The sequence below is a fragment of the Heliangelus exortis genome, chromosome 1 (assembly GCF_036169615.1).
Source record: "Heliangelus exortis chromosome 1, bHelExo1.hap1, whole genome shotgun sequence".
NCBI classification, from domain to species: Eukaryota; Metazoa; Chordata; class Aves; order Apodiformes; family Trochilidae; genus Heliangelus; species Heliangelus exortis.
In genome coordinates, this window is record NC_092422.1 from 147,570,669 (window position 1) to 147,588,059 (window position 17,391).

Sequence of the window (17,391 nt, forward strand, 5' to 3'; positions counted from 1 at the left end):
GTACTCAGTGCCTCCCTTCACCTGCTGGAGGTGCTCCTTTAAATGAAGCCCAGAACTCTGCTGGCCTTTGCTGCCAGACAGCCTGCAGGAGGATTCAGCTTTGCTGTCTGTCAAGACCCCCAGGTCCTTGCACAGGGTACGTTGCTTGGACAGGACTGCTTCAGGAGCTGGGGTACCAATAACCCTGAGTTACAGAGTGACAGGCTGTGTGTGCTTGAGCTGGGGATGATGACCCCTCATTACAGGACTGTTCCCTCAGAGTGAGCTGAATCCAGCTGCCTGGGGTAACACAGGGCACCCCAGCCCTCACCTGGGGCACCATCAGGCATCCGAGGGCTCCAACTCACCACCTCCAATGGACCCAGCAATGATGAAGGATGCAATTACCTGCTTAGCTTTTTTTCCTGGCCCCGCACGAAATTACAGCTCTAGAGGCAAGCAACACCATACCCACGTGTCAGCCACCACAGTGCACGTGAACCCTGTGACAGTGAATGGCTCCAGCTCACACTTTTGCAAGGGGCTGAGAGCTGCTGCATCAGCTGCAGAGTGACCCAGCTGCCCCTGCCCTCCCCGAGACCAAGAGGAGCAGGTGGCAGGAGGAAGATGGCCACTTCTCTGCCACTTATTTAACTACCTTGGTTCATAAGCCAGTGCCCCAAGATGCGAGGGCAGGCACCTTGCCATCAACAGAGCCTCCAGAGAATAATTCAGAGTGTCTAAGCTAGGCTCCTGCTATGAATCACACCTTGTAGCTCTCTCCACACTGACCGCAGGCTTTGGTTCCTCAGATAAGATACCTGAAGAGCAAATTCAGCATAATCTCTCTCTGCATCCAGCCTTTTTTTTTCCTCCATATAGGTTTGAAGGGGAAAGTCAGTGTGACCCTCAGCAGGCTGCCCGCATGGCTGTGGATCCTTGGCAGCGTGCAAAACAGCTTGGCTCAAAATTTTACAGTGTTGAATTTCTCCTTTCACAGAACTGTTCTCAGTCACTTATTTCAAAGAATTTGTACCTGCGTGCACCCCTTAAATGAACTCTATTTAACTCTATTTAAGCCAACTCTGTTCCTCTCATCTGTACTCATCTTCACCAGTTCAAGTTTACTGATGCTGTGCCCTGTTCTAGGATCTTCAATTACTTGTGCTTCTTTCAAACACTCAGTACAAATTTTAAGGTATTAAAAACACTTCTGAAAATCTAAATCCTACATTTTCAGGAAGTAACTAATGTTAAAAAATTCTTTACTTGATTACACTGCAATATGAATTAAGTTTATTGTTCCCAGCTATGACTGTTCATTTATGTTCTGCTTTTGGTCTTTGTAAGCATTTCCCTTGTTCACTTTCAAGTTTGATTACCATCTCTCAACACTAAACCAACCAGGTTTCCAACCTGAATATGAAAATATTGCCAAGTATTTGCTGAATTCTAAAAACAAGTATAAAAACATGTTTATTAAAAATTTTTGAAGTCGTATAAAAAAATTCTCTGCCTTTTTTGAGGCAAACCCACATCATCTTTTTTACTATCTATAGGTGGCAGCAGCATACTATCAGATGAGCGTAAGAAAGGGCACTGGATCCCATCTGTTCACACTCTCCCAGGGCAGCCTTGGCTCTCCGGAACAAAGTTACCTCCGCAGGAACACCATGCCCTTAGCATGAAGTATCTCATCTGCGCTCCCAAAAGTCTGCTGAAACTATGCAAAAGCCAGAGAAGCTGCATGTATCCTACGGGGCTGAGATGGTTTTCCTCTTTAAGTTCAAACACTGGTCTCTTAAGTGGCATTTTGTGCTGCAAGGAGAGCAATCTGTTCGTGCTCCTTTGCAGTCATGTGGGTATCTGGTGGGCACAAGGGACATGCCCACTGATGCCAGAGCTGCACTACTGTGGGACTGGACTCAGCTGTTCCACTTCACGAGGGCAGATTTGTAACAAGAATTAGTCTGGCCACTTTGGGGTAGAGGAAAACACAGGGCTGACCTGGGAGGGCAGGCAACTCATCTTCTTCTCAAGCTTATAAATTATAAATGGAGCAGAGAACAGGAGGTGGGGAAGAGGGGGTGAGGGCAAACCTCTGCTCCTCAGGTCCTCGCACCAAAGATCTCTGTGGCAGGCCATATGCACTGTGAATGTATGAGGACACAGCTGCCACGGCCAGCAGGTTCAAGCCCTGTTCCCCCTACCCTTCCCTTCCTCTCCCAGCAGCCAGTCCAGCTCCACCAGCGTGGGGTGTGCCCCACCAGCAGTCACCCTTTGTCTCCAATGCACACAGCATCATCTCCCACTCCAGGACAGGGAGGGGCTGGGGATGACCATGCTACCCTCTGACCCTCCCCTTCCACCCAGGGGTGGCACCGACTCCTCCCTGGGGTGCATCCCAGAGGAGCTCCCCAGCCCTGCTCCACGCCCCGTCGCAGCACCGGCGGGCAGGCTCTGGCAGCACAGTTCTCGCAGCGTGGGCACCGCCCGACGGCTCCGGCACAGGGGCTCAGAGAAGACAAGGGGGGTTCCCCCCATCTCGTCGAAATGTAAAGGGTTGTTTCGGGTCCCTGCCACCACCAGCTCCAGCAGCCGGACCACACAGTCCGAAAACCAGTTCTTCAGACGGAAATAACCCTCCTGGAAAGAGATTCGGAGGCTGACGGGCCCGGTCGGCATCCGCACGCTCAGGCTGAACAAGCAGTTCCCCTGCGAGCTGTCCCGCACCAAATAGGTGCCAACGGGCTCCCCCTGGAGCTTGGCGTGAGCCTCCCCCACGGACAAGGGGCCCCAGTAGAAGTCGCTGGCCTGAAGGATATTGAGGGATCGCTCCAGGACCTCCCACTCGCAGCTGCGAAACATCCGGAAACGATCGGGCAAGCCGGGGGGCGCGGGGCTGGGGAGGACGCTCCGATGCTGACTTTGTGGATGAGAAACAGTGGCATGCGTGTTGTGTAGATCATCTGGCCTCCCTCTGATCATCTCTCAAAGAGCCCATGGGTCCTGGAAAGATGCTGCCTTTACCATGCTTCCTCTTTTGCATCCAGCCTGTGGGACAGAAGGAGAGTGAGGCAAACCCGGTACATTCTTCTAAGCAGGGGCTCCCCAACACACCCTTCAGTGGGCTGGTTTGAACCTAGCAGATCTCAGTGTTCACTATTTCCCTCTGTTGGATGTTTAGGGGGTTTTCAGAGTGGCCTTGAGACGGGAAAGTGGAAATGACATCCCATATCAGAAGAGAAAAATGTCCCCAGGCGGGAAAGTATTGTTTACGTTGTCATTCAGTGAAAGGCAGAAAGGTTTCCTCATGTCTCCCCAACCCTTTCTCTGACTGAAGGACAGACAACAGGACTTAGAAGAAGCAGAAGGTGGGAAAGAGCCTTTCCCACCAAACATCGGGAACCACTACCTCATCACTACCACAGGCCATGCCTGTTCAGGAGAATGCAAAGGTCTCGGATTAAGACCCCTTTATGGAATATATCATCACCAACTTCAGGGCCAGAGCTGTCACAAATGAGAGCACTTAATGCTGGTACCAGATGCTGGTGACATCCAAGGAATGGTTGTGCTCAGACCCTTCCAGCCTCTTCTTTTTCTGCTTGGAGGGACATCTCCCCCCGCCAGCAGACAGTTCTAAGTCTCCTCCCTTGCTGCCACAGCTCTGCCCATCTCCTGCACATCTCATGTTATAACCAGGCTGTCTGTTTTCAGATTTCAGAAACGCAGATTCCTGCACCCAGTCTTGCCATGAGCCATCCAAGTAATTTCAATTATATTAAAAAAAACAACATATTCTGCATGTGTGTGTATATACGCATAAGCATAAAAACCACAACTCCGAGCCAGAGGCTCATTCTGTGTGAGAAGCTGAGCTGTTACATACCACTTCCCCAGGCCTGACAAGTCAGTAGCTCACCGCCAAACCCTGCCCTCAGTCCCCTGACGTTCTCCATTAACCCCGGCACACTCGCTGACAGCAGAGCAGACCGCTGACACGCAGCCTGCAGCACAGGAAGAGACACGCTCCCCCGTCTCCAGCAGTCCCCTCTGCCATAGACTCTTGGAAGGATCAGGGCTCACAGGGAACATGCAGAGACCTGGAAAAGGCTTGCCCTGGAGGAAAAGCTTCAGGTTAGGACTAGCTCCTTGCGAGGTTCCCCTTACCTCGCATCCTTTGCCAGCTATTCAAAAGCCTCACTCCCTTTTTGGTGCTCGTGTCAGCTGGACAACTGAGCAGAACTCATTCTGCATCCCAGCAGAGGACATGGACCAGCAGGGCCAAATGTCCTTCCCTGGCACAGGAGTTTCGGAAAGAAGGCACCTGCCTGGCATTGCCTTGCCTACACTCATCTTTTCTCTCCTAACATTTCTCTGAATACTTAACAGTAATACCAGCAATTTAGTTATCACACAGGTCTCCATACATGGAGCCATAAACACCCTGTCTAAGAGCAGCCTGGGAGGCTTCTTGTTTCTACCCCAGCAATTTTCAGTCCATAAGCCACTAAGATCCCTCGTACTGCTCTGCTTGCTGCTGATCCTGCTCTTTAGCTACATGTTACCATGGGAGGGAAATTCCATGCTCACAGAAAGGTGGGAGGGCCAGGAAGGAGTTAATCAAGTTGGGTTTTCTTTTTTCCATTTAACAAATAAATAGAAAAGCAGCAGCTGAAAGCTGCTCAGATGGTTCAGCAAGTCAGAATAAATCTGAGGGGAAGCTGATTTAGTGAGCAGAACGCAAGTAAACACAGTCACCACGTGCAGTGACCAGGGCCATCTATCACCACCAAACACCCAGCGCTGTTGGCACCACAAGAAATTGCAGCATCTTTGTCCTTTTCTTTCTCATTTCTGCTGGGCAACAAAGCCATATAGAGCCCTCTGACATTAGCTACTTAAGAAGAAGAAGGTCATACTCCCACCAGCTGCCTGCCGGGCTGCAGCTATAGCCTCCAACAGGAGCGAGAAGGAGCCTTGCTGCCACCAGCAGCCATTCTTCCCAAAACAGCAACTTCTCTTGGGTCCAAACAGAAGTTTTGCCAACCTCGTGGTTCTAGGTTGGAAAATGAATTCAAGGAGGAAAACAGAAGCAGGCAGCTGTCTTTCATTTCCAGGCTAGTTTTAAAAATAACAAATAGATAATTTGTTTAAGGCTGCAGATGCTATTTGACAGGAATAAAAAATAAACTTGTTTGTCCCAGTTTCCAACCTTGAGTCATTCTCCCAAATCCTTTAAGAAAAATCCACTGCTACTAGAAGTCTGACTGACTAACAGCTGAGACTGTATCATCGTTTCGAATTCAAAGTAAATGCAAAAATAGCACCCTCACAATTTGTTCGCTCAGTTTGAAATCTACATATGGGTCAGAGCCTCAGATGGTGTAAATTTGTTTAGCTTCAGTGACCCACTTCCAACAGATGACTGCCTGGCCTGCAGTGCACTGTTAGTTATATTAGTACTCACTCTAGAAGTGCTTCCTGATACTATCTTTAAGGTTCACTTTTAATAGGTCAATGGGTCCTACATGTACCTGGCCTCCCCCATCAAGAAGGATAAGCAGACTCTCAGAATTAGGAATAAGCCAGCCGCAGGGTGTAATGAAATATTACACATGCATAATCAGTTCTGCTTCTTATTTGCCACACCACAGTTTGCTTTTCCCCCAGCTCCCCTCCAAAAAAGCCCCAAAAACCCCAACACCCAAACATGTTACTACATCTCTGCTGCAACACATTCAGAACAGTGCTTACAGCCAAAGCAATGTAACCTAAAAATCCATCATTCCACTAATTAAAAGACTGGATAAGTTTCCTCTGATGTACTGCGAGTTCAAGAGCTTTTCAAAATAAGTGCTCTTGACACTGGGCATTCTGCTTTCCTCCTTGCTCACTACCCAGACAAAGCAGCATATTTCATATAAGGAGACAGTGCTAACAAACTAAGGGATTGTACGCAGCCTCTGGCATCAGCCAAGTCAGCCCTGCACCCCAGGGCACAGCAGCTTCAGGTCCTCAGCTATGACACGTTCTTGCAGGACACTTGGAAGAGCTTACCTCTTTAGATTTACCACCCATAGGGATGAGTTTCTGGATGTCAGGCCTGGAAGTGGTCCAAATTCAAGAGCTCCGATGAGACACTTCCCAGTTTTTGCAAAGCTGTACTTAAGAGCAGATCCATCCTTTGAAAAGAAAGAGACATCAATTGAGCAGGTGACTATTAATCTTATTAGTTCACCTTAATGTGGATCTGAACTACAACAAAACTGGGGACAGGTTGTCTGCCTCAACTTCCTTGACCTGGATTATTGCAGAAACATGTATACAGCACTTCAGATAGCAACAGAGAAAACAGATTATTGTTGGTGTTGTTTTATTATTGCTACTTACAAAGCCATGAGCTGATTAGGTCCAGACAGCTCACAGATGGCCTAGGGACAAATGCAAAAACCCGCAAAGTTGCCATCACCTTCTGAAAGCATGAACTGTAAAACCCAAATGTTAAGAGATGATGGCAACAGGAATAAGGTTTTAGTTATCAGAACAGCAAACTCAAATTTGGGCTCAATGCAATGCATACCATTTTAGAGTGTTTTATCTGAAACCACATAGGTAGCCATTCACTGCTAATTTATCTAAATAGTGACCCAGTCTATTCTGGCCCATGCTCTTCTGCTCTGCTTCTCCAGCTCGAGCCTCTTCTTTCTCACCTCATGAATGAAAAACCAAACCTGCTGATCTGGTGGAGCAGTCAACCACCACTTGTGCAATCACATATCTGTCAGTGGATCCATCAGCAAGCTGAGAAAACAAAGCCAACCTTCCGCATGCCTTTCAGACACAGTCCTGAGAGGCTTCACTTACACCCAAGGCTCCATTACTTAACATGATGTCTCTGCATCCTCCCAAGCTGAGCCCAGGCTGGACACACATCCCACAAGCCACGTTGACTGGCAACTAGCAGAACTGTGGGTCTTGTCCATTGCTATGCTACCCACTCCAGTTGGCTTCGGCACCTCCCAGTTATGCATCCCGCAGTTCCCAGAGCAGTTAGATGGAGGCTGGGGTAATTTAGAAAAGCTCTCCCTGAGGTACCCTCCAAGCCCTTGCAGCAGAGCTTGAGCAGACATCTTTTCCTTGCACGTCTCCATCCCACAGAAATGCGCAGCCTACTGATTTGTGGTCAGAGAGGATGTTTCAAAGGAAAGCTGGAGCCAATGTCGGGAAGAGAAACCTCCCTGGAAAGAGCCAAGCACGCAGTGCTGTGTTTTAATGGTGGGCCAGCCTGGTTCCCACAGCTGCCACTGCTATAAACCACCCCATCACCATCCCAGTGAGTGACTGCACAGCCACACCAGTGCCCCCTGTGACAAACACCCTACCACAGCCAAGGCGACTCGGGATGATCCAGAAAGGGCTCACAGAGGGGGAAGGGAAGGGCAGGAGATGCACAGACAGATGCGCGCCAAAGAGTGCAGAGGGAGTTGTGGTTGGGTGAGGAATGTGGTGCAGCCCAGCTAAGGAGACCAAAGTTAATCACAGCCAATTTCTCCAGCACAAAGCAGGCCTAAGAGATGCTACAGTTCCCTCTACCTGTTATAGCCACAGCTATAAATAGGGTTTGATGAGAGGCTGCCATTATGTCTGACATGTGAAGGGAATAGGTGGAAAACAAGAAAAAAAAAGCCCACACCACACAAACACATCCCAAACCAAAACCATATTTCCCCAGAAGACCAATGTTCAACAAGGATGCAATATAAAAACCATAAATATGAAATATATAAATAACATTAAAAAAAAGGCAGCACACACACTGTGACAGCTCCTGCCCCCAGGCAGTAGAGATGCTGAGCAGGAGTATCCTGCATGCCAACTCTGGGAACCAGGAGCTGTAGACTTTGCAAGAGGACTGGTCTTATCAAACCCTTCCCAACTTCATAGGTTTGAAGCACATGCTTCAAAACCCACAAATAACTTCTCATGGCTCTGATATTTAGGTTTTCTGCTTCTTACAATATTTTTCTGTGGAATGTGCCTTTTGCATTGACACGACACTCTGCTGATACAGACTAAAAGGTTTTTACCCCAAGAAAGCCCAGAAGACAACATGACACATGCCAAATACTCTTTGAGGAAGGACGGTTTCTGCATAACAGTGGTAGTTTACACGGAAAGCTAGTTGCTCTTCCTGGACTAACCAAAAGAGCTGGAAGACCCCATTTTCATGGTCCCTTCATACCTTGGAAATACAATGCACATTCAGAACAACTACTTCAAAATGAACAGCCCATTCCTCACAGAAATAGACTGGTGCAAAACTCTAATCCTGCCACTTCAGAATAACAGAGAAGCCACATCACTCCCCGGAACTTTAAGGCTGCTATGCAGTAGCCACAAGCAACTACAACTTGTTCCACAGCAAGTAAAACTCTCAACTGACTTCTAGCAAAGACAGCTTCTATTTCAGACTGACTGAATTCCCCCTCTACTCCTAACTGGGGAAAAGAAAATTTAAAAACAAAAGAAGTTAGAAAAAAGAAATCAGTAGGGGTTACTGCTAAGTTTGAAAGCTACAGGTGAGGTTATTCTGCCATGTCTTAAGGAGAGCTGCTGCTTCCCTCTGGCCAAGAAAACAGCATTTTTGGTAAGTGAAGGAAGCCCAGTTGCATTGCTCCCAACTTCTGCAGGTTTATAGGGAGCAGCTATCCCTGCAAATGCTGGTGTAGCAGAACTACTTGAAGCCTCAGCCCTGTGCTAAGCTAGGGGACACATCTTCCACATGGCTGCCTTGCTTTACCTTCCCTCTCTCCCCATCACCCAACAGCTGAGAAACCAGCACCCCTGGGATGGAGGCTGGGGGTCTCCTCAGTCCCCTCAGTTTGGGTGCAGAAATGAGGAACTGGGAAGAGGAGGACACAGTGTGGAGGAAGAAAGAGGCCAAGACAACACCAGTCCCCCATGGCTCCCTATTGGAAATGCTCTGTCCTGTCTCTCTGATGCAAGATCAGGGATCAGAGGTAAGAGGGTTGTGATGCTCAGGGATGCATCCTCAACCTTCATCAGGGCAGAGCTCTGCATCCACCAGTCATGGCTCCTCAGCCTCCACGAGCTCCCTCCATCCCCAGACCAGCAACACATGTATGCTTTCTCTGTTCCATGGTCTCTCAGCTAAATTGACTTTTTTTTTCAGTTGTTCAAGCACTCATTTCCTATGAGTAAATCCTGAGAAGTGAAGGCCATCAGCAGTCCCTGTGATGGCTAGGGCCTCTTATCAAAACCATTGCATTTAGCAGGAAAGGAATTCAAAGCAGTAGCTAACTCTAAGAAATGAGCAGAGTTTGCAGCTAGAACTGGTTCAGTACCAGAACTAGGATTTCAGAGGAAATCCAGGCACTTAATCAGTAACGACCCAGAGCACAGAGACACAGGGGGCAGATCCTCCCTTCACAAAGACCAGCTTCAGAAGATGCAAGGGGGCATGGAAGTACCGGGTACTTCAGAGCAAGGGGTGAGGGTCAGAAAGTACAAATGTACCACAACACTGAGTTTCATAATGGGGGATTTCCAGCACACAAAATAAAGAAACTAGGCCTGAGAGTCAAAAGTGAAAAGAAACAAAATAAGTTAAGTCATGAGAAGTTATTTAGGAAATCTTGAAGTGTCTTATCTTAAAGACAAGAGTGTGCAAACCTCCCACTAACTGTGGAGCAGAGATGCTGCCTGGCTAAGACGACAGGCTTGGGGCACAACGTAGTTCAGACCATACATATAAGCTGCAGGTGTGACAGCTTGCAAGAGCCTCTACCATGGAATACGAGGCACCAAAAACACACGCTACAAAACCACAGTCCCTGCCCAAATCTCTCTGCAATCTCAATAATCCTTCAGAACATGAAAAGCTAAACCTGGCGGAGCAAATATAAAGGAATATAAACCACTGATGGTAGGGAGCATATTTACATGAGGATGGCTGTCATGAAGCTGGGACAGCAGGTAGCCAAGATAAACAAACCAGAAAACCCGAAAACAAATGGTACTTTCAGTTATCAAAACCAGAAACCCGCTAGGGGGATCATTTAGTTGACTGGGGTATCAGCAAGCAGATATTATTTTTTATTATTACTACACAGGATGCTGAGGACATTCTCCAGTATTTGGTGGTTTTGAACCTGAAGGGGGCAAAGGAGTTGCTCTATCAGAAGAGATGAGGAAAAGTGACAGTAGAAGAGGAAGTCAACAGGATATACTCTGGGATTCTGTAGGAAGTTGGAAATGGCTGGTTGAGATTAAAAGGCAGGAGCACTCTCAATCAAATCAGCTGCCACTACTGATTGCCAGAGGGCTGCAAATGCTGTAAACAACATTTTTTGAAATGTGCTGCTAAGGCAGGAGCAGCACATGGCTACCTGACATGTGGCTACCTGATTGTGGGGGAGAGGCAATCCTCAGACAGAGCTCCTCAGCAGGAAGATGGTATCTGAAAGAAGCAACATCTGCTGGTATGTGTCTTGCACTTCCCCAAAGCCTCCATGCCAGAGCAAGTAAAAAACCAAGATGTGGTGTGTGAGGTAAAGAGCCAGCAGGTCCCTGGGACCTGCTGGACAGAAGACAAGGAGCAGTTGCACCCTGGGGTGACAGGAAGTGGAAAAGGGGTGTCCTGAGGAAACCAAGGCATTTTATCCCCTGCACATATGATCACCTCTCTGTCACCATCCAAGCTGCTGCTTTTTCCTCCTGGATTGACTCAGCTCGTTTTGCAGAACATCCTTCCCTGCTGCTTGGCATGTTGGTGGGTACAAGGAGACCAAAACCTCCCCTATCTCAGGTGCGATCAGCTCCCTTCCTCCTGCCCATGCAAACACACATCTTGACCCAGGTCCCTTTCTAGAAAACTCCTCCCATGGTCTGTAAAAGCTGCCATTGCCCACAACACCTCAAACATAGGAGGTTTATTTAATAATGCCCCCGCTCAGCAGGCAGCTTCAAGCCTCGAAGGACTTAAACCCAGGCACCCAGCTGGAAAAGAAGCAAATCTCCTCCATCACCTCTCCGGGGTGACCAATGATAAAATCACTCTGTAGGCCCCAGGAGTTGAAAGTCCCTCAAGATCCAACAAGGGGGCAAGCACCAGGAGGTCAGGCAAGACTCTGTCCTAACCAATGGAAGTGATGCAGAGTTGATGGAATATAAATTGGGTCTGTATTTCCAAGAGTGATAAATTAGGTGGCGCAGCTGACAAATGAGCCGAGTAACCGTGCTGAGAGTTCATTAAGGAAAGCTCCAGCTCCGAATGCAAAAGCAGTCACAAAAAAACAAGAAGCAAACACAAGCGTGAGGTTGCAAAATGGATGGGTGGAAACGTAACAGTAATGATCCCACCTGAGATAATATGCTGAGTTCCAGTCACTTTAAACAAAAACAGAGTTGAAGTCACATGTCAGTATTCAGACAGAGAGTGACTAGAGAAATTTTATAGTCAGTTTATAGAGCAGAGAGATACAAGGGGGTGCAAGAGAAAGATACGGTACAATCAGGCTTCTCTTTTTATGCTCTTTCATAAAACTAGAAGGGAGGAAGTTCAAAGGTGACTGAGATTGAAAAGTAACTAATTTTAAAACTCATTAAACGAAAATCTCCAATCGCATAGGCATTAAAACACCGCTGCTGAGGAAAGTGAGAGCACTGATCTGATGAGTCTCATTTCTCTTCTTTCTCAAATGGCTCTCTGTAAAGTATTCACCACACTATGCTTTAGCACACCCAGGCACAGGGATCCAGCAGCAAAGGGTTGGGGGTTTTTAGTGTCAGGTTTTTAAGCCACCACTTAACCATTCAAAATTTACATAAGATTAAGGGGAGCCCAGCACTTATTGGATAAAACTGAAGAAGTAAACAAAGCTTTATAAAGTCACTACAAAGAATCAACTTTGAATCTCCTGCAGAGTTTAGGCAGCTCAGACTGTTTTTTTGTTATTTTTTCAATGACTAAAAAGATCAGCACCTCTTGCTTTTATATGCCTACTTGAATATTGGTGTGCATCCTACACAAACAGGCTGTTTCAGTGATTACTGCTAAAGCAGCTCTGAATCAGAAATGGCTGTGGCAATGAGGTTAGAAAGAGACATTTCCTCTGTCTCAGCATCCTCTTGATCAAGTGGAGCTCCTGGCCCACTATGACACTTAGCTGGGCCTTAGGAGATGAACATAACTTCTAGCAGGGGGAAATGGGGAATGTTTCTCCACCTCTGGCTTCCCTCCCTCCATGTCCCAAAATCTCTCACCAGGAAACAAGGAAGAACTCAAAGAAGAATAACATGGATTAAGAACAACATTGCTGGTCTGTCAAAAAGCATAACCAAACCATTCTCGCTGGCTTCTGTGTACATGACCACGAGTGTGCTGAGCCAGGCAAACCTACACCAAACTCTCCACAGTTACAGCAAAGCTCCTTCAGCAGGCTGCAAAGCACAGTTCAGATTGAAGGAACAGGAATGGAGATCTTCTGACATTTTCCAACTGCTCACAGTCACACTTGTTTTCTTCCCTGACTGCCTTAGCCTAAGTTTCCAAATAAACTTTGCTACTGAGGAAGTACGAAAGTAGATCCAAACTGTTTCTGAACTGCAGAATTACACACAAGCACACAAAAAATTATCTCTGTTGCACAAGGCACAATCTGAAGGCAAAATTTTTCTTCAGCATTTGCAGGGAGTGAGGGGGAGGACAAAATCTTTCTCCTTAGACAAAGGCAACAGAATTCCGCCTGCTCAACCCAATTTTGCCAGCCAGAGCTCCAAAGAGCAGATGCAGAGCTAAAGCAGCCTTTCTGCAAACTTAATATTGGCACCATGCAATTGTTTCCCTTGTACTTCGCACGTGTTTGTGAACAAGCAGAGGCACAGAAAGCACATGGGGAGCAGGAAGGGAGAAGGCAGAGAGAATGTGCATTATCAAAATACCTTGAGAGCAGTTCTTGGAAATGTGCAGCCTGCAAGCCTGTATCAGACACTCATTTCCTGTGAAGTGCACACAGGCCTTTTCATTTCTCCACTGAAGAGGACAAAAATAAGGGGCAGCTCAACAGTCTCCAAAGGCAACACAAAACCAGCTTTTAGCGATTTTATTAAAACTGAATTAACATTTTTATGCTATTAAATACCTACCAAGCAGAAGCAAAGACTCTCAAAAGTTTAAGAAGTAAGAAGTTTTTACACCTCTCACTTCTAAATCTTAACTTGAAATCTTGCACTTGGTCAGGGGGGGAAATGAATTTTACTCAAGTCACTTTGACCACTCACTAACACAAAGCCACCAAAATCCTACTACATCAAACACCACTTTTTTTTTTTTTTTTTTTTTTTTTTTTTTTTTTTTTTTTTTTTTTTTTTTTTTTTTTTTGTAAGGGTTTGAGACGAATTTCAGCAAACTGGTGAGCTAATAAACACCTTATCAAGTCAGAAGACTACAGGATATGCAAAAATGCAAACAAGAAGAGCAGGCACCAGCAAAGTAGACTGACAAGACAGAAGGGGGTAAGCTGGTATCACACCTGCCTTCTGCCTCTACTTGCACGTAATCAAGGACCTAATTAATGCAGCATTTAGTTGCATTATTTTAAATAAATATGTGATGCCACCTAATGACGCACACACTTAAAATCTTTACTCTGTACAAATATACCATCTCTATATGGCACTCTTGGCTCTTCTCACGTTCACATTTTCCTTTACAGACAGAGATGCAGGTGCCCACCTCTCCTGGCTTGAGAGCTTTTAGCAAGCGGCCTGGAATAACGGCTCAGGAACACAGCATCTTCCCACAGCTTTTATTAATCTAACCACAGTTGTGAACCCTACCTAAATTATGTCATATTTAAGTACTGGCATTGTCTGCTAACTGCTGACCAAAGTAAGGTGGGAGAAACCAGGAGAGAGAAGCCTGTGGGTGGTAGGGGGAGGTGGGGGTGGCAAGAAAATGCAGAGAAAGACCCAGAGGCAAGAGCAAAACCCCAACGGGGATGGAAAGAAAGAGGAGCAAGGGAAGAAACTGCTCCAAAGGCACATTTTCTCCTTTGTTTCTTAGCAATGCAACCACAGTATTAGTGACAGCAACTAAAAACTTACACCACCCAACTCCAGCACCACCCTTGCGCAAACCGACCACCAACTTCACAGAAATCCCAGTTGGATTGAGACTAAGCAGGACTGGCTGCATATTTTGAAGCTGTCACCTGGAAGCTGAATTTGGCTCTTTCCAAGCAGGCATGGCAAGAACACACATCTGGGATGACGGGCAGAAGCTCAGCTTTTCCCTGGTGCTTCTCTATGCCTGCTCTTCAGGACCCCAGCACAGTTTACCTCTGCCTTCCTATGCAATCTTAAACAAAAGCCCTGTGCTGCTTCTCAACCCCACTACCCTTCACTAAGTGATAAGCAAGTCAGGTTATTGAAGGACATACAACATACTGAATGATAACAAAGAGCACAGAAATAACATAGGCCTAGATCACAGTGTAGCTCAGGAGAAGATGGGAGCCTGTGTGGGAGGCTGGCATCCCAGTAATCTCACGAGTTTGTGCCCAAGAGCCTTTTACTCTGGAAGCAACAATAATCCACACTTCAACAACTACATTTTAAATCACATTCCCAGCAGAATCGCTCACAAACACAGAAACAAAGCTTGGCTTCATCTGCAGCAACTGGCCACATCTCGTTGTAACTTGATTCAACCAGCATTATGCGATAACAGAGCCTCAATCCCACAGATTTCTGTGCGTGTACATAATTTTTAAGCACATGACCATGGCCCCACTATGACTGAATGGGCTATTTGATGTTCACACAGCATCTGAACTCCAGATGCAATTGTTTGGAGAAAGAAGATATGCCTGCATACCCTCTGAAGGGCACTGTCAGTAGTGCATGAAACATCAGGAAACTGGAGTTATTTCTGCTCCTAACTCATTTTACAGAGTTAAAAGCATGGTCAACGTGTGACTGGGTTTTTCGTTTAAGTTCTCTGAGAGCTGCAAGGACTACAACTAGCAAATGGCGCTGTCTGGACCACACACTCCTAAATAGCAGCTTGCTAACAATACTCTTTACCCTCAAGTTTCCAGAACAATGGTCAAGCCACATCCCCCTCCCTCACCCATGCAGGGAAAGAAAAAAGCCAGGGACGTTTATTTAACATTCCTGAGTTCCTCTCAGTTACCTCCAGGGTTCATCCAGATCCTGCTTCCAAGCTCCTACAGAGCAGGAAAGAATACATAAACTAAGTTCTTGAAAAAAAGAAAAAAAGGAAAAAAAAAAAAAAATAAAAAAAAAAATAAAAAGAAAAAAGATCATAAGAGCAAGGCTGAGGTTTTTGGTAGTAACTATTCCAAAATCCTCAGTCAGAGCTTGTGTGTTTGAGGGAAAAAGTGAGTAGCGGATCCTACATGGCTGCGAGCACCATGACTCACATTGCATAAAGGAGGAGGTCTGAGCGATAACCTTTGCCGGCGACGCTTTTCACGGGCATGCAGCACTGATCTTCTGAGAAAAGCCAGGTGTGAGGCTGCGTTTTGACTGTACCGGCTCTGGAGGATGGCGAGCTCCTCTGCCTCTCAAGGGCAACCCCAAAGGGCATGCTCCTGGTGCACGGTTACCCCCTTCCCCCGTAGCGCCTTTGATTCTGTCAGGCAGATCCCTTTTCCAGCTAAGATCATGCCTAGCACCCTGCGCATCGCTTCTCCAGGGGTCTGTGCGAAGGAAAGATGTGGCGTGAAGATCCAAGTGACCCACTCCCCGGGACTCGTGCGGCTGCTTCTCTACAGGACCCACTACCGAATCTGTAAGTTTCACTTTAAAATCAGCATCTCCCTGCCCTGATGCTGTGGAGAACACCTTGACGGTATGACAAGCCTCAAGAATCACAGGCTACACCCAACACGGCACATGGCTCCCTTCAGGTCCAGCAGCGAGCTGCGGGCTCCCAAAACTCTCCCCGAATCTCCTCGGCGAAGGCTCCCCGGGCCCCCAACACGCCCCCTCCTCTCTGGCCGGCAACATCCCCAGCGCCCCCCGGAGCCAAACCAGCGGGGGGGCTGCAAGGGAAGAAGCCACGAGGGCAGCAGGGGAGACAGACAACACCCTCCTACAAACACCCACCCACCCTACCCCACCCCTTCTCCAAAAAGGCCGTTTTTGGTGAATGCCGCACAACTTACTCTCAGCACCTCCCGGGCCGGTGCGAGCGAGCGCTCAGTGCCGGGGCGACAGTGCCACTGCCCGGCCCTGCCCCCGCCGCTCTCCCCGCCGCCGCTCTCCCGCCCCCGAAGCGAAACCGAGCCGGCCCCGCTCCTCATCCTTCCCTCCCTCTCTCCCTCCCTCCCACCCACCCCGCTCCGGCCCCTCAACTCACAAAGGGGCCGGTGCGCGGCTTACCGGAGGCGGCGCGGCTGCCCGCCGGGCCCTCCTTGGCCGCGGGGAGGGCGCCGCGGCGGCGGTGGCTCCGGCTGCGGGGAGCGGAGCAGCGCGGAGGGGAGGAAACCCCCCAAGTGCTTCTTTTCCGAGGAAGGAGCCACGGGGGAGGGGAAGGGGAGGGGTTTCTCTCTCCTCCACCACCCCGGCTTTGCACGGCGTGGCTCTTGTAAGTAGGGGGGTAAAAAAAAGTAAAGAAGAAAAAAGTTTATGGCTTTTTTTTTTTTTTAAAGTTGGACGGATTTGACCAGAGATAAAGAAAGCAAGCAAACAAACAAAAAGTTAACAAAAGCAGGGGCCGTCAAAGCCCTGCTGCTGCAGACCGGCGGAGGAGCCCCATAGGCAAGACACCGCAGCATCTGCCGCCCCCCGGCACCCGCCGGAGCCACGCGTAGCCCCGAGGAGGCAGTGGCGGGCCCCGACGGCGGCACCGGGGACCCGGGGCTCCGCCCCTCCTCCCCGTTACTGTCCCTGCTCTGTGCCCCTGGGCTGGGGCTCGCAAGCACCGGGGAGGGGGTGCAGAGCTGAGAAACACAGGGGCGGGGGGCTGTGTCCAGGGCCGAGGGGCTATGCACGGAGCCGGGCAGCAGAGCCAGCAAACAAGGACCCTCGACATCGGCGATAACGAGGAGGCTCTCCCGACCTCTACCTTCACTGCTGGAGTTCTCCCAACTCCTCTCGGGTACCGCAGAAGTGCCCAGAAGGTACCGGGCATGCTGGTAGCACAGCCTGTGCGGCAGCGTCATGCACACTTGAGAAGCATGCCTGAAAATGCCTTGGTGTATGACATGAAAATACTGGAAATCACGGGAAAACGCGGAAAAAAAAAAAAAAAAAAAAAAAAAGGTGTAAAATATAAATAGTGCTCCATGTGGTACATACCAAAAGCATGTGCTCAAAGAGAACAGATGTAATAGGAGACAAGATAAACTTCGGCAT

General features: G+C 48.2%; 1 protein-coding gene across 2 annotated transcripts; it reads right to left on the minus strand.

Moving 5' to 3' along the window:
- Nucleotides 1-1,420: 1,420 nt before the first annotated feature.
- On the minus strand, nt 1,421-16,946 carry LOC139790834 (suppressor of cytokine signaling 1-like). 2 transcript variants are annotated; one of them, XM_071732630.1, is made up of 4 exons: nt 16,417-16,946; nt 15,453-15,731; nt 6,043-6,167; nt 1,421-3,033 (listed from the first exon to the last, which is right to left on the minus strand). In XM_071732630.1, the coding sequence occupies exon 4, from the start codon at nt 2,965-2,967 to the stop codon at nt 2,281-2,283; it is 687 nt and encodes a 228-aa protein (XP_071588731.1). In that variant the 5' UTR covers nt 2,968-3,033; nt 6,043-6,167; nt 15,453-15,731; nt 16,417-16,946; the 3' UTR covers nt 1,421-2,280. The 2 variants fall into 2 exon arrangements, with proteins under 2 accessions (XP_071588731.1, XP_071588739.1); XM_071732638.1 differs by lacking the exon at nt 16,417-16,946 and adding an exon at nt 16,200-16,283.
- Nucleotides 16,947-17,391: the final 445 nt, after the last annotated feature.